General features: G+C 36.1%; 1 protein-coding gene across 3 annotated transcripts in view; it reads right to left on the bottom strand.

Annotated features, from left to right (window-relative positions):
- The window catches only part of FZD3 (frizzled class receptor 3), a 102,752-nt gene that overhangs the window by 37,496 nt on the left and 37,949 nt on the right, over positions 1 to 27,307 (bottom strand). For all 3 annotated transcript variants that reach the window (XM_055300139.1, XM_055300137.1, XM_055300140.1), the window contains one exon: positions 21,998 to 23,015. In XM_055300139.1, the coding sequence (XP_055156114.1) occupies positions 21,998 to 23,015 (1,018 nt within the window). The remainder of the gene's footprint in view (positions 1 to 21,997; positions 23,016 to 27,307) is intronic.

Raw genomic sequence — 27,307 nt, 5'->3', positions numbered from 1 at the left:
ATTTGTAAATGTGAGGAAGAAGGCCAAAAACATAAAAATTAAAACTAGTCAAACTGTAAAGTATGGAGGGAGATTTAATCAGAGTTGAGCCAGAATCAGAGGTGTTATGTAATGTGAAAAGAGCACTGGCCGGAGCAACGTGACCTTGGTCAAATAATTTAAAGAACAGGGATGCCTGGATGGCTCAGTGGTTGGGCTCTGCTTTCAGTTCAGGGCGTGATCCTGGAGTTCAGGAATGGGTCCCACATAGGGCTCCCTAAGGGGAGCCTGCTTTTCCCTCTGCCTGTGTCTCTGCCTCTCTATGTCTCTCATGAATAAATGAATAAAATCTTAGAAAAATAATTTAAAGAATAGCAGGCTTGAACTTAATGACTTTGAGGTTGCCTTCAATTACAGATGACTGATCATCTGCCTAAAATACTTTTCTTCAGAGATCTTATACAGTCTAATCCCTTTTATATATATATATGTGGAATCAAAGTCGAGGGAGGTGAATTGATTTGTTCAAGGTCACTAATTCAGTAACTTAAATACTGAGTGCCTACTGTGTTTCTGGTACAAGACATACAACAGTAAGTGAGTCAGAAAATTCTCTGCCCCACTGAGCATACATTCTAGAGAGAGGTGGCAACAGAGTGAGGTCAGAGTGTTGCCAATTGACAAGGAAATAAAAAAATATATATAGTATCATGGAGTAATTAACTCAGAACTAAAGCAGGGTAGGGAATGGGGTTTGGGGGATAGTGCAGTGCATGGGTCATATATTTTCGATCAAAATTGTGAGAAAAGGTATCTCCAAAAACACATTTAAACAGGGATTTGGAGTATACTCTGCAGTAGGAGTGTTTTAAGCAGAAGGAACAGCAATGACAATAATCCTGAGAAAACAAATCTGTTGTTTCTTAAGAACAGTAACAAGGAGACCAGCGTAGCTAGAGCTAAGCAAGCAAGGAGAAGAGCAGACAGTGTAAAGTCAAAGAAGTAGGCAGGAACCACATTAAATACGACCCTGCAGGCAATAGTAAAAATGATAAATTTTATTCTAAGAGTCATTGGTGGGTTTTGTTTGAAGGCACAACATCCTCTCATTTATGTTTTAAAAAGTTCACCCTGGCCACTGTGATCTCTTGATCACATGATCACATGATTTCAGGCTTGTGAGATAGAGCCCCTCCATGCACTCAGCATGGAGTCTGCTTAGATTCTCCCTCTCCCTCTACCCCTCCCAGCTCATTCTCTCTCCCTCCTTCTAAAATAAATAAATCTTTAAAAATAAATAAATAAAAATAGGCCTATAATGAATTGCATGACCATGGATTTTTTTTCTGAGGAAAAAACCCACCAAATACCTTAGTTCCTCATACAATTAAAATGGACAAAGGAGAAACTTTATTCTCTCATTTATAATTGCCCTTTTAAAACACCTTAACAATGCAAAAAAACCTCACCTGATATATTTCTTTGATCTATTTACTGGGAACTAAAAGAGAGTCCCAGAAAAGAAGGAAACAATCACCATCCACTCTAAGCTCCTTAATTACTGTAATTTTTCTACAACAGTCTGGCTAGCTGTGAAAAGCCTACATACACTCTACTGAATAACTGATCTCCCCTAAAGCCATCTAATTTTAATCAATAGAATTTTGCAATATGACTTTACTCAACCATTATAGGAAGGTATTTTTCCATATTTTGTTTTTCCAAAATTAGATCCTAATTCACCAAAGACTTAAATTCTTTTTAATTATATAGAAAAAAAATATTCATCCTAAGGGAGAAAAAAGCCTTGCAAAGAAAAAAACCACCAAGGGTGTATTTTTGGCTGTTGTACTGACCTAAATTCAATTATTGTTTCTGAGAGACTTTGGCTCTGAATCAGGTTGCAGAGTCCTTGGCCATTTTCCCTATCAAATGGAATCTATACTGGTGGATACACATATTGCATTAGGTTTGCTTTCATTGTATTTATTATTTATTTAATGTCATCTTATATAACCTTCTTTTACATTATTTTCTGTCTGGTTTGCTTTCTTTTTTAAAAGATTCATTACAAATGTTGGCTTACATTAAGCCTGTGGTTCCCTAAAGCCCACATAAAAATAAACTGTTGATCAGGCTCATACGGAATCTATCATGGTGGTAAGTGACAACAGTTTTAGAATGGAGGTCAGACTCCAAATTTTGCACTGATTATACTACATTGCTTTATCTGCCTTTTATTTTGCTTTGAAAGGTCACCTACTTGCCCCATCATATATAAAGACTTATGGTAAGCTATAGTAATTGAGACAATGGTAGAAAATTAAGGACAGAAAACAAACTATGGAATAGTGAAACAAGTTTCACATATGGAAACTTGACATATGACAAAGGCACATTACAGATCAGTAGATAAGACTAGTCAATAAATAGCACTAATTGGATATATACATATTTAAAAATGGTATTTCCCCTGAACACCAGATATAAAAATAAATTCTATAGTTTAAAAATCCAAATCTGGAAAGCAAAACTTTAAAACTGCTGGATGAAAACACAGATTAATATTTTTTTTATAACCATTAGATGGAGACTTCTTAAAATACATTTTTAAAAAACAAAGAAAAAATACATACATTAAAATTTTAAACTTCAGCTCAACAAAGGACACCATTAGGAAAGTAAAAAGCCAAGCTAGATATCTGTGACATATAAACTGACACGTGTAATCCAGAAATATATGTGTGCATATTTGTTTGTGTCTATTAAAAAAAAAAAAAGCAATTCACAGAAGAGGAAATCTAAATAGCTAATAAACATAAGAAAAGAAGTTCAATCTCAGTAGCAATACAAATTTGGGAATTTGGAAAATTCCCACATTAGGGAAATACAAATTAAAATAGGGTGACAATTGCCAATAAGATTGGCAAAAATTAAAAAGTCTGATGACACCAAGCAATGGAGGATGTAGAACAATGAGAACTCTCTGTATCTTCATATGGGGTTCTAAATTGGTATAACCAAAAAATAAAAAAATAAAATAAATAAAAAAAAATAAATTGGTACAACCATTTTGGAAAGCAATTTGGCAACATCCTAGTAAAGCTGAAGGATCACATATCTTATGACCCAACAATTCCATTTTTAGGTATATAGTCTAGAGAAGCTCAAATGGATGAACAAGGATATTAACAGCAGCATTATTTATAAAAGAGGAAAAATAAGATACAACCTAAATATCCACTGAGTAAAACAGATAATGTGATGTATTCATATTGAACAGTAGAGAAAGCAAATAAACATACATATTACCATGTCTCACAACCATGTACTACAAAAGCTGTTTACAGTTTTGACACTTTTATAAAGTTTGAAAATAAACTAATACTATATATAATTTAGAAAAAAACCACATGTGAATAAATATAGAAGTAAAAACACAAAAACACAAAGTTCTAAATAATGAGAGCTTAGAAGAGAGGTTCAATCCTCAAGACCTGAGGATTTGTTAGTGTTTTATTTATTAAATGGCTGGCAAATCTACTGGTATTTGATGTATTATTACTTACATATATCTGTAAGTCAGACACATTTATAATATCTTTTAAATATTTTTTTTTAATTTTTTTAATTTATTTATGATAGTCACAGAGAGAGAGAGAGGCAGAGACACAGGCAGAGGGAGAAGCAGGCTCCATGCACCAGGAGCCTGACGTGGGATTCGATCCCGGGTCTCCAGGATCGCGCCCCGGGCCAAAGGCAGGCGCCAAACCGCTGCGCCACCCAGGGATCCCTATAATATCTTTTAAAAAGAAAAGACAAAAAAGAAAATCAAAGATCCTATAATTACAATACTTTCTTCCTCTTAGGAGGGCAATAGTTTTAAAATGAAAGTAGCATATGTAGGATAAATAGAGAGCTAGTCAGTAATTAACATTTTTCACTAGATCTGTATCTATGTATCTTTCTTTTACTTTCTAAGTTTATCTTCTTTCATCCTAGGCCTATCAATTTAATTGTAATACTGTGAAAAATACGTACAATAAGCTGATTAGGAAGGAATTAACTGGTAAGTGCTCAGAAAACCATAGAATATTATTATCTCAAAAATCATGACATCTGGATTTTATAGGGCCTATTATCTAACCTCATAGAAACTCACAAACAACGTGAGAAAAGGCTTAAAGCCAAAATTTAAGAACTTAAAATGAAAACTAAAATTATAGTTATTTCATTCTATTCTACTATTTCTGTTTTGATGGCATTATGAAACAGAAAATTTCACTTCTTCAGAAGTTACATTTGATTAACAAAGGACATCACCGGAATTTTCATCCAAATTTTACCTGAGGGAAAAAATAATCCCCACTCTGATGTCACTTTAGTCTTACAAATTAGATATAACTAGAAAATGGAAATGTATACTACATACATATACTTTACAATATATATGTAATAACAATAACTGGGAAACAAAAGCTTTGTTATAAGAATTTATACTTAATCTTGATGCACATAAAGAATTCTAATCTTCATTCACAATATATGATGTTCGTTCATCTTGTGAAAAGCATTATCTTTCTCCTTTAGATTAAAAAATAGTCTTTTTCCCCCCAAAACAAAGATAAAGGGTAAATCATTCTGAAAAGTTCCATTCTCTCTTCCAAATATGAACTGAAGAAAATAAATTAGTTTGTCATTAAGTATAAAATAATGTAACAGAAAACAGAAAGCTTAGACTTTGCCAAGCATTACCACAGCAGATCAATTTCCCCGACCTTATAAAAACTCTTTAGGCAATAGACCATATTCAGAAATGAGTTCTCTGAAACTCCTCAAAATTGTTCTGCAATCTCATGATTTACAGATAAAGAAAATAAGGTATTAATGAAAGAAATACAAGATACAAATAAACGGGAAGGTATTTTGTGCTCACGTATTGGAAAAATTAATACTGTTAAAATGTCCATATTGCCCAAAGAAACCTATGGACATGCAATCCCTATCAAAATTCCAATGGCATTTTTCACAGAAATAGAACAAATAATCCTAAAATTTGTTTGGAACCACAAAGACCCTGCATAGCCAAAGCAATCTTGAGAAAGGAGAACAAGGCTAGAGGAATCATGCTTCCTGATTTCAAACTATATTACAAAGCTACAGCAATCAAAACAGTATAGTATTGACATAAAAACAGACACATAGATGGGGATCCCTGGGTGGCTCAGCGGTTTAGTGCCTGCCTCTGGCCCAGGGAGTGATCCTGGAGTCCCGGATTGAGTCCCACATCAGGCTCCCTACATGAAGCCTGCTTCTCCCTCTGCATGTGTCTTTGCCTCTCTTTTTCTCTCTGTCTCTTGTGAATAAATAAATAACATCTTTAAAAAACAAAAACCAAAAAGGCACATAAATAATGGAAGAGAGTAGAGAGCCCAGAAAAAAACCCATGCATACTGCCTTTGGCCCAGGGTGCAATCCTGGAGACCCGGGATCAAGTCCTGCGTTGGGCTCCCTGCGTGGAGCCTGCTTCTCCCTCTGCCTGTCTCTGTCTCTCTCTGTGTGTGTCTATCATGAATAAATAAATAAAATCTTAAAAAAAAAACATGCATACATCCCACTGACTCATCCATGGTCAATTAACTTACAACAGAGGAGTTAAGAACATACAATGGGGAAAGGATAGTCTCTTCAATAAACAGTGTCAGGAAAACTAGACAGTCACATGCAAAAGAATGAAACTAGACCACTATCTTAAACCATACACAAAAATTAACTCAAAATGGGGGCTGACTGGGTGGCTCAGTCCTCTGCTTTTGGCCCAGGTCATGATCTCAGTGTTCTGTGTCAGGCTCCCTGTTCAGCAGGGAGTCTGCTCTTCCCTCTCCCTCTGTGATCTCTCTCACTCTCTCTAATAAATAAATAAATAATTGAAAAAATTAACTCAAAATTTAACTCTTACATTCAAAAGACTTTAATGTAAGATCTGACACCCTAAAGGCCTAGGAGAAAACCTAGGCAGTAAGCTCCTTGACATTGATCTTAGAGATGAATTTGGGGATCAGAAATCAAAAGCAAGGGATCCCTGGGTGGCGCAGCGGTTTGGCGCCTGCCTTTGGCCCAGGGCGCGATCCTGGAGACCCGGGATCGAATCCCACATCGGGCTCCTGGTTCATGAAGCCTGCTTCTCCCTCTGCCTATGTCTCTGCCTCTCTCTCTTTCTCTCTCTGTGTCTATCATAAATAAATAAAAAAATTAAAAAAAAAGAAATCAAAAGCAAAAGTAAAAATAGCGAAACTAAACAAGTTGTGCTACATCAAACTAAAAAGCTTCTGCACAGCAAAGGAAACCATCAACAAAAGGAAAAGGCAACCTATTGAATGGGAAAAAATATTTGTGAATCATATAGCTGATAAGGATTAATGTCCAAAATACCTAAAGAACTCATATGACTTAAGAGTAAAACTATCAATCTAATTTAAAAATAGGCAGAAGATCTGAGTAGACAGTTTCCTAAGGACCTAAAGATGGCCAACAGGCAATGAAAAGATGCTCAACATCACTGATATCAGGGAAATGCAAATCAAAACCACAATACCTCACACCTGTTAGAAGGAGTATTACCAAGATAAGAATGTGTCAGTAAGGAGGGAGAAAAGGGAACCCTTGTTCACTGCTGGTAGAAAGTGGAGCAGACACTATGGAAAACAGTATGGAAGTTCCTCAAAAAACTTAAAAATAGAACTACCATATGATCCAGCAATTTCATTTCTGGGCATTTCTCAAAAGAACATGAAAACACTAACTTGAAAAGATATATGCACCCCCACATTCACTGCAGCAATATTTCCAATACCAAGATATAGAAACCAAAGTCCATTGACGGATGAATGGATAAAGAAAATTAGCCATAAAAAAGGATGAAATCTTGCCATTTGTGACAGTATGGATGGACCTTGAGAACATTATGCTAAAAAAGAAAAAAAAAAGTCAAACAGAGGAAGACAAATGACATACAATCTCACTTGTATGTGTAATCCAAACAACAACAACAAACCAAGCTCACAGATACAAAGAGATTGGTAGTTAAGAAATGGATGAAGGGGGTAAAAAGGTACAAACTTAGTTATAAAATAAAAAAGTCTTGGGGATGTAATATACAGCACGGTGACTGCAGATAATAATACGGTGCTAAATATTCGAAAGCTAAGAGAGTAAATCTTAAAAATTCTCATCACAAATGTTTTATAATTATGTATGGTGATGAAAGTTAACTAGACTTATTGTGGTGATCCTTTCACAATATATACAAACATTGAAACATTATGTTGTACATTTGAAACTAATATGTCAGTTATACCTCAATTTAAAAATACCGATTTCACAGATTTTTAAAAGATTTTATTTATTTATTTATTTATTTATTTATTTATTTATTTATGATAGAGAGAGAGAGAGAGAGAGAGAGAGAGAGAGAGAGAGAGGCAAAGACACAGGAGGAGGAAGAAGCAGGCTCCATGCTGGGAGCCCAATGCGGGACTTGATCCTGGGACTCCAGGATTGCGCCCTGGGCCAAAGGCAGGTGCTAAACCACTGAGCCAACCAGGGATCCCCTGATCTCACATATTTTTAAAAGATTTTGGTTTTAAGTAATCCCTACATCCAATGTGGGGCTCGAACCCACAACACTGGGATCAAGAGTTGTGTTCTTCACTGACTGAGCCAGCCAGGTGCCCTGATCTCACATTTGATACTTAAACTTTTTAATTTCGTGAATATATTCTGAAACTCCAGAATTGCTTTTCAAAAAGCACATAAGTTTCTATTAATCATATTCACTTAAAAATATTTTTCCTTTTTAATTAGTTTTAGGCCAAAGCTAGGAAAGCTCTTTGAAGTTTTCATTAAGACTATGTCATGCATGAAATATGGTTTTATGGTTCTAATTTATGTTTACAGGTATAAAACGGAAGTTTATGACACCTAGCAGCAATATATATGCTTAATTATGCTTTTGGGTCTTAAGGTCATAAAATGGTTAAGGAAAAAAAGGGAAATAAATTTAGTGACTTCTTACTGTGTGCTGAGCTTTTAAGTATTTTATGACTGTTATTTCTCAAAACAGTCTCATGGAAAAAGAAATTCTGGAACTATATACAAGAAACTATGGAGAGGGGGTGAAAATTAAGAATATGAAGAATATAAGCAGGAATATTGCTTTTCACTATATTTTATATTTTAACATTATGAATCATGCTAAGACATCACCTATTCAAAAAATTAAATTAAAAACCCTAATCAGGGATCCCTGGGTGGCGCAGCGGTTTGGCGCCTGCCTTTGGCCAAGGGCGCGATCCTGGAGGCCCGGGATCGAATCCCACATCGGGTTCCCAGTGCATGGAGCCTGCTTCTCCCTCTGCCTGTGTCTCTGCCTCTCTCTCTCTCTCTGTGACTATCATAAATAAATAAAAATTTTTAAAAATTATTAAAAAAAACCCTAATCAGAAAAAAACCAAAATCCTAAAGAACAAGAGGCCTATGATGAGGAGAAAGGAAAAAAAAGGGGGGGTGGAGGAAGAAAGGCATTTCATCAGGGATTCTAGATCATCATTAACTGATTTATTTTTCCGAGAGAGAGTATATGGGGTCGGGTGGGGAGGGGGAGATGGAGAGAGAATCTTAGGCAGGTTCCTACCCAGCACAGAGCACGACATGGGCTCAATCTCATGACCCTGAGATCATGACCTAAGCCAAAATCAAGAGTCAGCTACTTAACTGACTGAGTCACACAGGTGCCCTCAATAATTGATTTCTGATGCAATTCATTGACTGAAGCATTAATTCTTCTCTGTATATACATTCTGTCCTTTTTTTCTACTGGATTTTAGGCATATATTTTAAAACTCCAAATTATATATCGTTACTAATATTTTATAGAAACAGTATTGTTTAGCTTTATATACAATTTTATTTCCTAATCATCCTTTCATCTCCTATCCTTCAGAGATCATTTTCAAGAATCTTGAAATATAACCTTTAGAAAAGCCTTTAGTACAAGACTCTTTGTGTTAAACTGTCAGTTTTAGTGTATATGGAAATAGCTTGATTTCATCCTTTTTTCTTGAACAGGTTGAAATCTTCAGAAGAAGATGAAATGAATTTTGGAGTACAAGACATTTATGAGGAAGAGATCTGTGAAGGAAAAGGGTAGAAGCAGAACTGGGCAAAGTAACAAGTGACCTGCCGTGAATTCTCAGAGAAGCCTCCACAAACTAGTAGGGAGCCCTGGAAGAAAAAATGACCTTCAAAAGGTCCTATGTTGGGCCAACAGCCAGGCCTTCCTAGCCCACTTAATAATTGCTAGTTGCAGGCCATCCCAAGAAGGGCATGAGGTCAGATAAGGCAGCTCTCTGCAGCTGAAGGGTGTCTGCTCACCACACTTCTTCCTGCAACTGAGCAAGTCTTTCTTTGAAGGGGATCTGGCAGTGCATCTCCATGCGTAGCACGTTTCACAAGGTGCAAAATTTTGGTTCAACTTTCTTTTCCTCTCCATTTTTAAAAGATTATACTGCTATCTTCTAGCTTTCATTGCTGTGAAGGACTCTGCTACCATTCTGTTGGTTTTTGTCGCTGTTTTTAATGATGTCCTTTCTTTGTGATTATTTTCAAGATTTTTGTCTCTATTGTTTCCCTCAAATTTCACAGAAGTGTTGATTTCTTCTTATTTATCCTGGTAGGGGTATTCAGTAGCTCCTTGATCTGTGGATTCACATGTAGTAGTTTGGAAAACTGGGAGCCATTACCTCCTTAAATATTGTCTCTTCTGCGTTATCTGTTTTCTCCTTTTGGAACTCCCCCCTAGGACTCTAATTAGCCTCTTTTTAGGACTTTTCATTCTGCCCTCCATTTCTCTCTTTTTAGATATTTATTTATTTGAGAGAGTGCATACACACAAGTGGTGGGGGGAGGGGCAGAGGGAGAAGCAGACTCCCCACTGAGCAGGGAGCCTAACTTCGGCTCCAACCCAGGACCTTGATCATGACCTGAGCTGAAGCCCGACGCTTAACCAACTGAGCCATCCAGGTGCCCCTGGCCTCTATTTCTCTTAATATCACTTTTATATTTTCCTTTTCTCTCTTGCTGCATCCTAAATAACTTTATCTTTTTTTTTTAATTTTTATTTATTTATGATAGGCACACAGTGAGAGAGAGAGGCAGAGACATAGGCAGAGGGTGAAACAGGTTCCATGCACCGGGAGCCCGACGTGGGATTCGATCCCGGGTCCCCAGGATCGCGCCCTGGGCCAAAGGCAGGCGCTAAACCGCTGCGCCACCCAGGGATCCCTAGATAACTTTATCTTCACCTACATAGTTCATTAAATCTCTCTTCAAACAGCAGTCTACATTTTGCATTTCAGAAATTCACTGAGTTTCTAAATCAAAAATTGTGTTTTTAGACATCTAATTTAAAAAAACTTTATTCCAAAAAATAAAAAACAAACTTTATTCCAAGTAGTTTCTCAAAAATTATGACTAATTTTTGTGACTATATCTGTTATTTCTATAAATATTAGATATTCAGTATCTCACAATTTCAGTATCTATATTCTGATCTATATTTGATGTTGTTCTATCCAATGACTCTAAGTCATAGGGGGTTGTTTTCTCATGTGTTTGGTAGCATTATATGTGAGCTATTTGGTTAATCAATCAGTGGGGATCTTGCTGAAAGAATCTGCTTCTGCTGATTGCCAAGAAGTATAACTTGCAAACACTTTAACCTCTGACTGGTGATCTAGGCTGACAAGGGACAACTTTCTTAACTTCCCAGCTGACCCAGGTCTCAATTTCCAATACCACCACCACATTCAGGCAACCCTTCCCTTCCCATCTGCTTGAGAGCCCTTGTTTGACCAGCCCTAACTCCTTACTGTGCTGGCTTTAATTCATAATTATTTTTGAAGTGAGGGACCACTGGGAGAGCTCTCCTAAATCATGAAAGATTTGTGCTGTCTCAAATAATGTGTTATTTCCAGATTTTATTGGATCAGTCTTTAATTGCTGATGCTTCCATTCAGACATAGTCAGAAGTCTTATTGTCATTAGGAAGTGGTGTGTATTTTTCATTTTGCTAATGCTCTACTTTAGGACAAACTTCTTAGCTCTTTCTTTAGCAAGCTTACAAAATTTTAGTTACCAATGATGTTAACATAGTCTATGACATCACTGACAGAATATCTGTGATTCACTAAAGCACATAAAATGGAAGATTTCGTATCAGACATGATCAAGCAGGTTGTTAGTATTGAAAAACAAAATCACACACACACCAAATATTTATTCAACCTAAAATAAACATCTGATGTAAGGTCAAGGCTTTTTCATTAATTGCTCACCTGCTAATATTTCAATTTTTTCTTACATGATACAAGCTTATCACCATCCAAGATTTCCAGTTTCTATTTCTTTAAAGTGAATAGAGAACTCAAATACTCATAAAGCAATCTATGTGCAAATCCTAGATTTTTAAAGTCTCCTTAACCCAATCTTTAACAGTTCATCTTGCCTATATTAACTTCAATAATAGCCCTTCTAAAAAACGTGACTTCATCAAGTCTTTCTAAAGCAATCAACTTAGTTTTCATGAAAATAATGCTTTCTTGGGGCACCTGGGTGGCTTCATTAGTCAACTCTTGATTTGGGCTCAGGTCATGATCTCAGGGTCCTGGGATGGAGCCCCGCAGTGGGCTCCCTGCTTACGGGGGGGAGGTGGGAGGTGGGGGTGGGGGATCTACATAAGGATTCCCTCTTCCTCTCCCTCTACCCCTCCCCACTACTCACGCTGTTTCTAAAATAAATCTTAAAAAAAAAAAAACCACTTTCTTTTCCAGTCCATTCTTCACTGATTTACCTAATATTTAATTCAATTCCAAATTGAAGTAACACATAGTACTTAACACAACAGGCTCTAGAATAAACATAATAAATTTAGAACAGACATAGTAAACACCATTAACACATAACTATTGGAAAGGAAGAGAAGTCTACAAGTATTCCAAAAAATAGCCTTCCAGCCAAATCACCCACTATGCATTGGTCATCAGCTTATTTTATAAAAGGCTTGGGAAATATCTTCCAACCTAGCAAGAGAGCTAATCTGAGAAGTCAGTTATTTTGAGAATAATTGGTATCTGCACATGACACTTCCTAATTTTTGAGGGAGCTCAAGTTTTAACTCCTGGTTCTACCCCTAAAAAAGGGTGTCTGATATGGGCCAAGAACAAAATGGAATCCTTGGAGAGGACAAATAAGTCATGGTACCAATGGATGGACATTTTGTAGGAAGAGAAAAATAACTGAAAAAGATTGGATCAAAATTCTAATAATCCTCTCTTTTTTCCTTTGCTGATGTATCCCTTCCATTGGATACATCCATTAGGCTATTAGAATTAGGAAGGGATCTGGAAGAAAATAAGCACAGTTTATAAAGGCTCAGCTTTAGGCCTGAGGGAGAAGAGTTACCATTTTCAGGTCTTTACTCACTTTCTCTAATTATGAGGTACAAGTGGTAAATCTCAGATAAGGCCAAGACCAGAAGTCAATCCAGGACAAAAATTTACAAAGCAGTTCTTTTGGCCTTTCTCTTGTTAAAAAGGGCAAGAGGAAATCCTCTAGATAAGTGGACACACCCACATCCCTTTGCAAAAAACATCACTGTATAAGCAGCTAATCAAGAATTTGGGCTTTCAAATTATAGCCACCATTCTATCAGCTATGCAAAATATACTGTAATGTTCACATAAGATTATGTATTTGCATGCACAGTGCTTATATTTGGTGATAAATTTAAGACATTACTTATTTTAATTTTTTCCATAGTTACCCTTTGAGACTCAAATGTTATATTTTATTGGAGTTAATTAGGGAAAACATTTATCTAAAAAACAAAGTGATTATCTGGTCACTTTTAGGTTTTAGGATCTCAGGAAGCTTTTCCCTACTCAACTTATAAACAGACATACTTTAACTTGGCTATGAAAAATTTTCATTGGACATGCTGGAAGAGTAAATGTACTCTTCTAAATTAATTTTTGTATACTTACTAAACAACTTTGTATTTTTAGCTATAAAATAATCCATATCATATGTAAGGTATTTTCACTAGATCTCTCCATTTTTTTTTTAAAGGAATAGAAGAGTAAGAACTCACTTTAGTCACAAAATTATCTGATTTTCATATTGATTTTCTCCTACTGGGCTAATGACTTCCTTCAGGGTAGGAGATGTATCTTAGCCCTGTTGCTTCCTCAACTATCAATATCCCTGAATGTAGATATAAGTAATAAGTGGTTGTTGCATTAATGAATTTTATATAGGAAGGCAAAAAAGAAACTGGTTTATGAGAGAAAAGTTTCTAGATTCATTTAATACTAGATTATTAAGAACATTAGACATTATTCAATCCAATCTCCTAACTTTAGAGATGAAGAAATTATAAATTGTCTAAAGATACAAAGTTAACCAGATATGCAGCCAGAACTGTAATGTGTCTCCCAAATACTCATCATAAAAGTGTTTTGTTTGTGTTTTTGTTTTTTTGCAGAAGAAGTGTAAAGTGATGCAAAAACTGTGGGCTTTGGAATCGGAAAGACAATTTACATCCCAGTTCTATCACTATATGAATTTGGGTAAGTTGTATAATTACATGAGACTCAATTTCTGCATTTGTAAAATTGAGTACAATCTAACGTACTGGGCTATTCTGAGGAATAAATACGTGTATAAATTTGCTGAATACAGGATCTGGTGATAACTAGAAGCTTCTAATAACTAGAAGTTTTTATGGTTACTACGTTATGTTGCTTTTTATTTTACTATTCCCATAAACTACTGAAATTATTTCCTTAAATTGGTATGATGATGCCTTCAAAGACTATTGGAAATAAGATTTATTGGCATATCTTTTTTATAGTGACATACTAGAATTTATTTGTGTTTGTTACAGTGATAAAATAGCACTAGACTGTACTGATTTTTTTTTTTTTTTAAGGAAACTACATTCAACATGGCACTCAAACTCATGACCCTGAGATCAGGAGTCACATGCTGTACCAACTGAGCAAGCCAAGTGCTCCTACACTGAATATTTTTGATGCCATTTTGCAGTTCAGTAAAATAATAATTCTTAAAAGGAGTAATAATGAAACAGTGACAATTGACACAGGACAGAAAAGTACCACAGGTCACCATTCCCTATTATGAAAGAGTTATCAAAGGCAATATAGAATAATGCTTGCTGTAGATCAAGAGTTTGTAAACTATAGTCTGCAGACCAAATTTGCCACAATTCTGTTTTTGTAAATAACGCTTTACTAGAACTTCATTTGTTTATATACTGTCTATGACTGCTTTTGTACTATACCAGCAGAGTTGAGTAGCTTAAAAAAACACAACATCCTATAGCAAGCAAAGCCTAAAATATTTACTATTTGACTTTTACTGAAAGTTTACTATGCCCTGCTATATATTGTGGCAAGTACACTGAATTTTTCCTAAAAAAGTGTTACCATTTGTACACCAGATATATCTGCAAGTAAGACTTACATTGAACTCATGGCTTTAGGCTATTCTGTGTAACAGAAGCCAGAATAATAGCAACTTGTAGGTTTTAATATATTTATCCAAAAATGCCATGTGACAGCACTTTATAACCTGAACATAACAGTATCTTTATTAATATTATTTAATGTTGTTTATATAATATCTATATATTTTCCTACAAGAGATTTAGAACATATATATTTTAAAGATTTATTTATTTTTAGAGAGAGTATGTGTGGTGGGGGAGGGGCAGAAGGAGGAGAGAGTCTTCAGTGGACTCCAGGCCAAGCATGGAGTCTGACACAGGGCTTGATCTTAACAACACTGAGATCACAACCTGAGCCAAAACTAAGAGTTGTATACTTAACCTACTGTGCCACCCAGGCACCCCTGATTTAGAATATTTTTTTTTCCAGGGAATTCTCACTCTTTTCCTCTATTATAGGTACTGAACAAATTTGAGGAAAAACTAATTTGGTGCTAACAAGTCACAGGCTACATATTTACCACTTTAAAAATTAGGAGCAGAAAAAGAAAGATTAGTAGTACTATATACAGAATTACTCACTGCTGCTAATATGGGAAGGGTAGACATACCCATTTTGCCCCATGGTCCTTTCATACACATTGCTGATCCCTTCTGGAACTGCATGGTAAAGGAAAGCACTCTTACCAGAAAATGAAGCTAAAATCATAAGAAGTTAGATTTGACATTATTCTGCTATTTTTGTATTTTTCTGGATCAAGACTAGATAAATAACAGATGGGTTCCCTTGTGTGACTGAAAGAATACAAATAATATTTTTTGTTTGTTTTCTATAAAATTTTTTTTCAGAATTCTACAAATGGCTCTAATATGAATGTGACAGTCTCAGCTAAGCTGTTTGTATTATGATAACACATATTTAGTACCGAACCACAGGTATTAGTATCAAAATTCCATGGGACATAGAGCACTGAATTAGATGGACAAAAGAGATGAGAAAAGTGAAGAGGTACTTTAAGAAAGGCATGTTCTTCCTAAAATCAATATTTAGAAGAAAAAATGAAGGACAGGGATAATCCTTCAGACCTCAATAATTATGAGCTCGTAACAACAGAGTATTGAAAATTTTCTTTGTGCAAAGCACTCTACCACAAGGTTTTTTGTTTTTTTAAAAAAAGATTGTATTTATTTATTCATGAGAAACCCAGAGAGAGAAGGCAGAGACACAGGCAGAGGGAGAAGCAGGCTCCACGCAGGGAGCCCGATGTGGGACTCGATCCCAGGACCCCAAGATCACGCCCTGGGCCAAAGGCAGGCACTAAACCGCTGAGCCACCCAGGGATCCCCACAAGGTTTAAATTCATTATCGCATTTAATCTTCATAGCCACCCATGACGTAGATATTACTATATTTAACCTATTATTTCTTGTATTTTACATAAGGAATTGAAACTCAGATTATTAGAGGCAGGACATAAACCCAGTCTATATGATTTTAAGACCCATATTTATAACCAATATATTGTATTCAAATCATTTTCTAGAAATATTAACAATCTTTGAGACTTTAACTCCTTTATAAAATGCTTTAAGACTCTTAGAAGGCACTGAATAAATATAGGGAATTATTTTTAAAGAAAAAAAAAAACACCCCGAGTATCTGGAAAACTACTATGTTTATCTTTAAATAATACATAAGATGGAAATATGTTCTAGGAATAAACTCTACTGATATTAAACTGTAAAATATTCATTATTCTGACAACTCAGGCTATATTTCATAATTAATTCTAGATTCAGGCATTAAATATTACTTTCTCAAGTATTATTATAATACATTTTTAAAGTGTTCTTGCTAATAAACACTTAGTATAAAGTATTCTGAATATTTTAGAAGACTTTACATGAGCCCATTTTTCTTCAAATTAATTAAATACATGCATTTTGCATTAAATCCAATTAGTACTCTGAAACAATGTGATTAACTATTTCACAAACCCTTTTTTCAAATATGGGAAAACTTCAATAATGTGCAAAATGACTATTAAGTAACCTTACTGATTTTAAAGCAAACATATTGAAATACTATGTTCTTTAGGTCACCTGAGGAGGCTACTCCAAGGATAACATTATGACTTAATAAACTTAAAAAACTTCTCGTTAGGAATTATTATCAGAGCCTGCTAGGGATTCTTTCAGGTATGCTCAGTGATGGCAAATCTTGTTCAATTATGTGTGGATAGGACTTTAAAAAGGAATTTAATATCTCTGGTGCTCAATTCACAAGTCTGTAGAAGATTCCCCTAAAGTAAAATTGTGAATTAAAACTGATACAAAAATTCTAGTACTTGAATATTAAAGAATCATAAAATAGAATATTGTATGATTCCACTCATACAAAGTACCTAGAATAGTCAAATTCATAGGGACAAAAGTAGTATGATGACTGCCAGTGGCTGGAAGGTAGGGAAGAATGGGAGATATTGACTGAAGGGTACAGAGTTTCAGGTTAAGAAGATGAAAAGGTTTCTGGAGATGGAGATGGTTGCACAAAATTGTGAATGTACTTAATGCCACAGAAGTGTACACTTAAAAATGGTTTAAATTGGGGGGGGGTGCCCAGGTGGCTCAGTTGGTTAAGCATCTGCCTTTGGCTCATGTCATGATCTCAGGGTTCTGGGATTGAGCCCCAAATTAGGCTCCCCTGATACAGTTTGTTAATGTGTAAGCCAATTATTTCTTATTGCTTCAACTTTTTCCCCATTAAAGTGGCAGAAATGAAGCCATACTATTTCATAAGACTGTTGTGGATATCAAGTAAGATAATAGATTTTAACCACAATGAGTTCATATTTACAGCACTTTCTTCTTCTTCCATTTTTTTTTTTTTTTTTAGGGTGGGGAAAGGAAGGAGAGGGAGAGAGAATCTTAAGCAGACTCCATGCCTGCTGCAAAGCCCAACACAGGGCTCCATCTCACAACCCTGAGATCATGACCTGAGTTGAAATCAAGAGTTGGAGGACATCCAACTGACTGAGCCACCCAGGCACCTACAGTATTTTTTAACAAGCTAGATTTCATTCAATATCTATTACTTAAGCAAGTGCTCACTTCGGCAGCACATATACTATTACTTAAGCAAGCCCCCAAAATAACCATCTGGTTTGATGATATCTGTATCTTACAATGCAACAATTTCACTTTCTGGTATATACCTCATAGAAATTCTTGGTGATGTGCAAGGAAGATAGGTATTATAAGAAGGTTCACTGTAAAATGGTTTATAACAGCAAAAAAAAATTGGAAACTACATGTCCATAAAAGAACGAGTGAATAAATTGCAGTTTATTTATGCATTAGATTACTGCAGTTAAAATGAACAAATTAGTGGTATACACATAAAACTGAATTGGAGAAAGCAAGCTACAGAATGATTTCACTTAATGGATTTTTAAAACTTGCAAACAGCAAGTTTCATAGATTTGTAAGTATTCAACCACAATATAAAAATACTGGGAAGGATAATAAATACCATCTTTATGAAAAGGGTTATTACCTCTGGAGAAGGAGAAGGAAAAGGAATACCTAAGGGAACAGATAGGCATCTTCTGTGTCTTTAATGATAGCTAGCCAGCCAGCCAGCCAGCCAGCTAAATATAATCTAATGTTAAGATTTCTTTTTTTTTAATTTTTTTTTTTAATTTATGATAGTCACACACACACACAGAGAGAGAGAGGCAGAGACATAGGCAGAGGGAAAAGCAGGCTCCATGTACTGGGAGCCTGACGTGGGATTCGATCCCAGGTCTCCAGGATCGTGTCCTGGGCCAAAGGCAGGCGCCAAACCGCTGCGCCACCCAGGGATCCCAATGTTAAGATTTCAAGGCAGTTTGGCTATGAGTGCACAGGTGTTTGTTATGTTATTTACTATTTTCTATATATTTAAAACACTTTATAATATAAACTTCCTTAACAGAAAACACATTTTAAAAAATGAACTAGAGGGGTGCCGAGGTGGCTCAGTTGGTTAAGCATCTGCGTTTGGCTAAGGTCACATCTCAGAGTCCCAGGATTGAGCCCTCCATCGGGCTCTCTGCCCACTGGGGAATCTGCTTCTCCCTCACCCCTACTCATACTCTCTCCCTCTCAAATAAATAAAAAATCTCAAAAATAAATAAAAATCGACTAGAGCTATAGCATTAATATAAATACATCTCAAAAACTAAATCTTAAGTTAAAAAACAAGTTATAGAAGCATGTATAGTATGGTATTGTATTATTTGGTAAAACCAAGTTTTTTCACTACATACATATTGGTAGTTGTGTAGACTTTCATGGGAATGGTATATATCCATTTAGGATGATGGTTACCTCTGGGCACAGAGTAACAGGACTGAGGAAGGGTACATGGGAAGTTTCAGCCAAATCTGTAAAGATTTCTCTTAAAAGTCTGAAGCAGGGATGCCTGGGTGGCTCAGCAGTTAAGCGTCTGCCTTTGGCTCATGGCGTGATCCTGGAGTCCCAGAATTGAGTCCCACATTGGGCTCCCTGCTTGGAGTCTGGTTCTCCCTCTGCCTATGTCTCTGCCTCTCTCTGTGTGTGTCTCTCATGAATAAATAAATGAAATCTTTAAAAATAAATAAAATGAAATGAATGAATGAATGAATGCCTGAAGCAAGCGGCACCTGACTGGCTCTGTCAGTAAAGCATCAGACTCTTGATCTCAGGGTAGTGAGTTCAAGCCCCACACTAGCAAGGCACAGAGTTTACTTAAAAAATTTTTAAAAATTTTTTAAATAAATAAATGTATGTCTGAAGCAAATATGGCATTTGGTAAAACTTGGTACTGGATGATTTTTAAAAACCCATATTTATATAGATGTATGTATGTAAATAACAACAGCACAAACAATAAGAAATGAAGAAAATGAATGAGAGCTAACATCTGAGCACTTATGTGGTAGGCACTCTTCCAAGTCCATTCATGTATACTCTTGAGAACAATCTGAGGAGGGAGATTCTGCTTCTATCTAATACTATCTATTATTATTGTATTGTATTGTACTATTGTATCTAATACTATTATATTAATACTATCTATTACTATTGTATTAGATTCTGTTATTTATTTTACAGACAAGGAACTAAAGCAGAGAGAGGTGGATGGAGTTGGCCTAACGTTTGAAAGCTAGTAAAAAATGAAAGTAAGATATGAAGCCAGGATTTGTGTTCCAGAGTTTACAGCTTAATAACCATGTCTCTGTTCTTTTCAGTATATCGTAAATAATTCATTTCCAATGTTATTTCTGCATGTTGGAAATGAAAAACACTTTCTAACCCATGACCACAAAAAAAATGCACATACACACACACAGATTTCTGTGCAGCTCAAACTGGTTCTAAAGATGCTGAAAGAATCCTAGGAATGTCCTAAAAATAGTGGCATCCCAACCACTCTAATTCATCCTTTTCTATATTTGAGGTTTGGTATTTTTTAGATCATTATTTTGTAACCAAATATCATTTTTTCAATAGTTCTAAGGTAATATATATTTGGAATCTTAGATAACTTATATAAAGAAGCATGATGTAATTCAACCATCTCTTTCTCTCTCATTAGAGGCAAAATTCCATTACTTAGCTTCAGGTCTGGAAACTCATATTAAGAGTTTTTAATAAGTCATTCTGTCAAGAAATTCAATTTCGATTATTCATTTATTCTGGTCTCTCAATATGAGATGTTTTTTAAAAAAGCCCATAGCTAATACTTATATAATAAAAGTATCATTTTGTATAGGTCTATTTATACCACAAAACAAAAGAAAAAGAATTGGCATTTTCAGTCAAATATTTATGAGCATTGATTATGTGCTAATGACACACACTCCTTGTCCCTGGTACCACTGTTACCATTTTTTAAAAAAGATTAATCTCAAGAGAAGATTTTTAAAGAGAGAAAGAGAGAGAGTTGGGGGGACGGGGGTAGAGGTAGGGAGGGATGGCGGACAGAAGCAGAGTAAGAGAGAGAAGGAAAGAATTCAAGCAGACTCCCCACTGATCACAGAGCCCCACAGGGGGGCTCAATCTCAGGACTCTGAGTATATGACCTAAGCCAAAACCAAGAGTTGAACACTCAACCAACTGAGCCACCCAAGTGGCTACCATTTCTTAAAAGTGTCTTTTCTGGGCAGCCCAGGTGGTTCAGCGGTTTGGCGCCACCTTCAGCCCAGAGCGTGATCCTGGAGACCCAGGATTGGGTCCTGCGTTGGGCTCCCAGCATGGAGGCCTGCTTCTCCCTCTGCCTGTGTCTCTGCCCCTCTCTCTCTCTCTGTCTCTCATGAATAAATAAAATCTTAAAAAAAAAAAAGTCTTTTCTCCATCTATACAGTCACATTCTCAATGTTACCATCTACTAACCTATAGAATATGTGTTCAAAAATATGAAAATATGAAAAAGAAGTCCTTGCTTTCAAAGAGTTCACTGTGTAGCAGGAGAAAGAGATAAAAATTATAATACAAAAGTAATTTAATAGGGTAATTAAAACATTAAGGTCAGGGGAGATGAAAGAGTGGCTGATGGCTTTTAACAGCTAACTTGGAACATTATGAACAGAAGACAGCAATGGAGACTGGTCTTTCAAGAAAACTTGCCTTACAAAGAAAAGAGGATGATAGCTAGGGGCATGGGTTCTAGAGAAGGTTTAAGATAGAGAAATACTTAGCATCAACTATTCTGAACTACTTTCTTTGCTATATTCCTCTCCTAACACTACATCCCAGTCTGGATATAAGCAAGTCCCTTAACATTTCTAAGCCTCAAATGAGATAGATGTTCAAGAACTTTAAATTACTAAGGAAACTTGAATAAATGACCTCTAAAGTTCTTTCTAGACTTAAAATTCTATGATTCTGTGACTATGATAATCTGAACTGTTTAAATTCAAAGGTAAATCATAAAATATTCAGAATGGAAAAAAAGAAAAATCAGGGCCAATTAAGAGATGAGTTGGTTTGTACAACTGCATTCTCTTACTTTTGCAAAACTGTTAAAACAATGAATTCCTCTTTCAACCATCAGTAAAATTTTCACAAAAGACAGCTGGTAAGGTGCTTCTTGCCCTCAAACCTGTAGACTTCTAAACAATCACCAAGCAAATTGTTTTGTGACAACAGAAGTAATTTGCTTAAAAGCCCATAGCATATACTTATAAAAGTCATCTTTTTAAATGGAAGAGGTTTATAGAAACATGTGTATTACATTCTTTCTACAATGTATTTGTTCATTATCTTTACTTTAAAATTTTAATGTACAGGTTGAAGTTCATACACAGTTTTTTTTAAAAAAAAAAAAACCAGCTAAGATTAGGTCTTCACAGTTCTATGCCTTCTTTTCACTATTATACATTCTGAAATTTAGAACAAGGTTTCCCTTACCTGATATGGACATGGAATGTGATATTCTCTGCAGCGTTCTTGTATCCATGTTGTTTCCCAGATGCCACGGTAAGCTTGCTCATAAAAGTAGCATCCAATTACAACCAAGAGTGGTACGAGATAAAGAATGCTGAAAACACCAATCCGGATCATAAACTTCACCAATTTATCTTGGTTCTCCTTTTCTAATGGAATTTCAATTCGAACTCTGTTTAGGGATATAATGCCAGCTAAGAGGAGAGAAACTCCAACTACCACATACAGGCAGAGGGGAGCAAGAACAAAATATCTCAATGCATCAACATCGTAGAGGCCAACAAAACACACGCCACTGATATTGTCACCTTCAATTTTATTCATCGCTAAAAGGATGATAGTTAGAGTTCCGGGGATGCCCCATGCACTGGCGTGAAATAGCAATGCTTTCTTCTCAATTGCTTCACTACCCCACTTTGGCACAGCTGCCAAGAACCATGTGATGGTAAGAATTACCCACCAAACACTGCCAGCCATAGTAAAAAAATAGAGTACCATAAAAAGCATGGTACAGGCTTTATTATGAGATCCTTGTGTCACTGTGGAAGCCTTATACTGTGCAGGGCTAGATGCATTGCAGGCTACTCGGTCCTCAAGCAAAAACCCAATGAAGAAAATTAATGATACCATCATGTAGCAGACTGCATAAAATATAATAGGTCTTTCAGGATAACGGAATCTTGTGACATCAATCAAAAAAGTTAAAAAAGTAAACAATGTGGCAGAGAGGCAAATGATTGAAATCAATCCTATGAAGTATCGAGCAAATGAAAGTTCTTCTCTTCTAAAGTACATATTTGGACAAGGAGGTGAACAATCACGCACGTGTAAAAAAGAATAACCGAGATCAGGATCAATTTTCAACTCTCGAGGACACCAAAAACCATAGTCCCTCTGCACTGCCACTGGAGCTCCTTCAGTAGGATCACCAGCTAAATTCAGATCCACAAGTCGAGGATATGGCTCATCACAATCTGGGAACCTAAAAAAAAATACAAGACGAGAACCATTTTCACTTATTGGGAAATCTATGGATACCTAACAATTTGGATTTCCAAATTTAGTACTCATGACTTTATTCATTCTTATATCCCTGGAGTAAAATTACATTAAGCAGGAACAAAGTAATGTTGATATCTTGTTTATGGGCCATATAACTAGGTTTTCCATTGCTGACCAAAAAATGATATGGTTTTATACTTAATTTTGTTTTGGCTTCAAAATGGTACCTTTTTAAAAAATATTTATCTGTCATCTCTGTACTCAATATGGGGCTCGAACTTACAACCCCTGAGATCAAGAGTTGCATGCTCTTTTGCCTGAGCCAGCCAGATGCCCCAAAGAGTGCTCTTTATTAAAACAGTCTAAACAGCCATCAATAAGTAACACTATACATAGAGAGTATTTACTTAGGACACACAGTTTATTTATTTTTTTAAAGATTTTATTTATTTATTCATAGAGATGCAGAGAGAGAGAGAGAGAGAGAGAGAGAGAGAGAGAGAGGCAGAGACACAGGCAGAGGGAGAAGCAGGCTATATGCAGAGAGCCTGATGTGGGACTTGATCCAGGGTCTCCAGGATCATGCTCTGGGCGGCAGGCGGCGCTAAACCACTGCGCCACCGGGGCTGCCCAGGACACACAGTTTAAAAAAAGATTTCAAAATATAAACATACATTATTATAAAAGAAATAAATACACAGCTGTAATAGAACAGTAGCTTTTTCCCTGTCTTTAACTACAGTTACCCTAGATTCAATGGAATTTACTTAGTAAATGTTAAAAACTTTTCCTAAATGCTTAGCCCAAGGTGTTTTGAATTACATTAGTATCAAAAATCCTTGTAAGTGGTTTAGTTTTTAGGTCTTTTCTTCCCATTTTATATTCACTTTCTGCTTAAAATATTGGTTAATTACAGTCCTTCAAATATCTCTAACATCAACTACTTCTTTTTTACCATCCCTATTTTCTCTCCAGTCGATTACATTCTCTAACTCAGTTATTCCCAAACTGTGGTGTACATATGAAAAACTTAATGTTGTTTTAAAAATGAAAATTCTTGGGGCGTCTGGGTGGCTCAGTCAGTTGAAGGTCTGCCTTTGGCTCAGGTCATGATCCCAGGGTCCTAGGATCCAGCCCCATGTTGGGCACCCTGGTCAGCAGGGAAGAACCTGCTTCTCCCTCTCCCTCTGCCACTCCCCCTGTTTGTGCTCTCTAATAAATAAATAAATACAATCTTTAAAAATAAATAAATAAGGAAATTCTTGGTTCCCACCACCACAAATCATATTACAGTATACTTCTGGTAGGGCTCAGAAATTCGCATTTTAGCAAGTTTCCAGAGGGACAAGATCTGCAGACTTGAGAAAGTGTGATAGCCACAGGATAAATAAAACAGATTTATGGTATAGGCATGAGTAAGGACACTATTCTCATGAACTTCCTACATCTTTAATTTTCTTGCTGGTATGCATTTCTAAGCCTTCAGGGTCCCAGTAACTAGATAGTTACTAGTTCATATGCATCAAATAGTTTCCAAGAAATCATTGTTGATATTAAGTTTGACAAATACATGCATAACCTTTGCTGTAGCTGATTAATCTTTTATTTTCTAATATAATCCATTTTCTTCACTGGACTTAGAATTATAAATCCAAATGAGAGAAACTTATTACATTTAAGCATTTGTTTGTATCCTGCAGTATGTCAGGGATTAAACATAAAAAGACAAAAAACACAGGCTTTCCATCCTGCAGTCTAAAAGGAGATACAAACTTGTAAACACAAAATTCGACAGTAGGATATACAAAGCAAACAAAATTTATATAAAGTATAAAAATAATAAAAAGGATTAAGTCTTCCAAAAGACATGATTATGAAAAACTTCATAAGGTAAAGGACAAATACAAGATTTTGAATCAGTATTTGACAATTCTGGTAGTATGCCAATCAGTATTCTAGCAAGAAATGCAAGCACTGGCAAAGAGATTTGAACAGGGTGGTTTAATATTGCTGGAGCATGACGTGTGCATGACTTGTGACAGGAGATGAGGTTGAAGAGACAAGCATATTGCAGAAGAGAGCAAGTGAGTGAGCAAATGCATAAATGTGTAAACAGTGATATAAAATTTAAAACCATGCAAAGTTATGCTTTATGTTTTTATGGCTGTATTTATATATCCAGCCACCACTCAACATATATACACTTCACTCTATACCCTTTCCAAAAACCAAACTCTTGATTTCTACTCCTTCAATTTCCCCATTGGTTAATTAAATTCCTCTAGTTATGGCCCAAAACCTTGGGGTCATACTTGAAATCTTTTCCCTTTCAATCTATCAGCAATTTCTATCACTGCACTTTATATCTTCTCGTTTCCTCTACTGCCTCTGTCCCGTCTGAGCCATTAATACCTCTCTCCTGGACTTCTGGAGTATCTTCCAATTGATCTCCATATGTACACAGCAGTCAGTGATCCTTTACAGACATGCCACTCCCATGCTCATGATCATGTCTCTTCCGTTCAAAATCCTCTAAATGGTTTCCTATCTCATGCAGGGTCAAATCCAAACTCTGTTTCGGAGCTACAAACAACCTACTGCCAGTACTTTCTGATCTGATGTCCTTCTGTTCCTAACTTACTCGGTTCCAGATTCTCTGGTTCCCTTGTTCTTTCACTATCCCAAGCATGCTTCCATTTACGAGCATTTGCATTAACTGCTGTTTCCTATGCCTAGGTCGTTCTTCCCTAGATACCTGCATTATTTGTTCTCTTACTTCATTCGGGTCTCTATTCCAATGCCACTTTATCAAAAGGCCTTCCTCAACATTTCCATAGAAAAGAGTCCTTCTGCTTCCCCATATTTTATCACTATCACCCAAACCTATTCTTTTCTTATTAGCATTCATTACCATCTGACATTATCTATTTATCTCCCACCACTAGAATTTTAGTTCCATAAGAACCAAGACTATATTTTGTTCACTGCTTATCTTCAGCATCTAGACTAGTATGCCTAGCACATCCAATTAATATTTGTTGAGTTAATGGTTGTTAAATAAAATATTCATACAGATCCAACCCAAGTAATTAGAAAGATGACAAGGAGCAGTGTGGAGGACAGACTTGGGCAAAAATGGGAGCAGAGATATTAGCTGAATAAGAACTAAAACTCAGATAAGGCGGAGTGCCTGGGTGGCTTGACTGGTAGAATATGTGACTCCTGATCTTGGGGTTCTAAGTCTGAGCCCCATGTTGGGTGCAGAGATTACTTAAAAATAAAAAAAATAAAATAAATCTTTAAAAAGTAAAATAAAAACCATATAAGGCAGGTGGAATGAGACAGATATGAAATTAGTTAGATAAAAACAATAGAGTTTATAACTGATTGGATGTGGGAGCTAAGTTCAATGAAGGAGGAACAGAAGTTGACTTATAGAGAATTAAAAAATGAGCAACAGAATAAATCAATTTTAGACATGTTGAAATTAAGGCATTTGAGACAAATGCAGGCTATGATTTCCAATAGTTGCTAGATATGCAGATTCAGAATGCAGCAAGATGTCAAGGCTACAGGGGGATCCCTGGGTGGCTCAGCGGTTTGGCACCTGGAGTCCCGGGATCGAGTCCCGCATCAGGCTCCCGGCATGGAGCCTGCTTCTCCCTCTGCCTGTGTCTCTGCCTCTCTCTCTCTCTCTCTCTGCCTATCATGAATGAATGAATGAATAAATAAATAAATCTTAAAAAAAAAAGATGTCAAGGCTACAGATTTAGGTGTAGGAGTCAGCAGCAGATGAGTAAGAGTTAAAATGAGTGAGATGAGATCATCCTGGGAAAGCACACAGGATAAAAAAGAATAGGAAAAGAACTCTGGAAAGCACCAATACTCAAGGGGTAAAAGAGGAAAAGGATCCAAAAAAAGAAATTGAGAATAACTGGTGTGAGATGTAGCAAACCACAATAGTTCACGTATGATGGCTTAAATGATTTTCATGAAAAGAAGACAAGATGAGATAAGGGGAATAGGATGTAATACAGAATAAGGGTGAAATATGGGTTTGAAGTGAGTGATATAGATTTGGCAGTACTGAGAGGAATAAACAGAAATTATTTGTTGACAAAACTGGAAATGTGCCAAAGACAAACAGCAAATAGAATCGCTACAGTAGAGGTGCCTGGGTAGCTTAGCTGGTTAAGCATCTCACTCTGGCTCAGGTCATGATTCTGGGGTCCTGGGATTGAGCCCCATGTCAGGCTCTCTGCTCAGTGGGGA

This window comes from Nyctereutes procyonoides, unplaced genomic scaffold, assembly GCF_905146905.1.
Source record: "Nyctereutes procyonoides isolate TBG_1078 unplaced genomic scaffold, NYPRO_anot_genome, whole genome shotgun sequence".
NCBI classification, from domain to species: domain Eukaryota; kingdom Metazoa; phylum Chordata; class Mammalia; order Carnivora; family Canidae; genus Nyctereutes; species Nyctereutes procyonoides.
The sequence above is the reverse complement of the archived record's forward strand: the minus strand, read 5'-3'. Positions and strand labels throughout refer to the sequence as shown.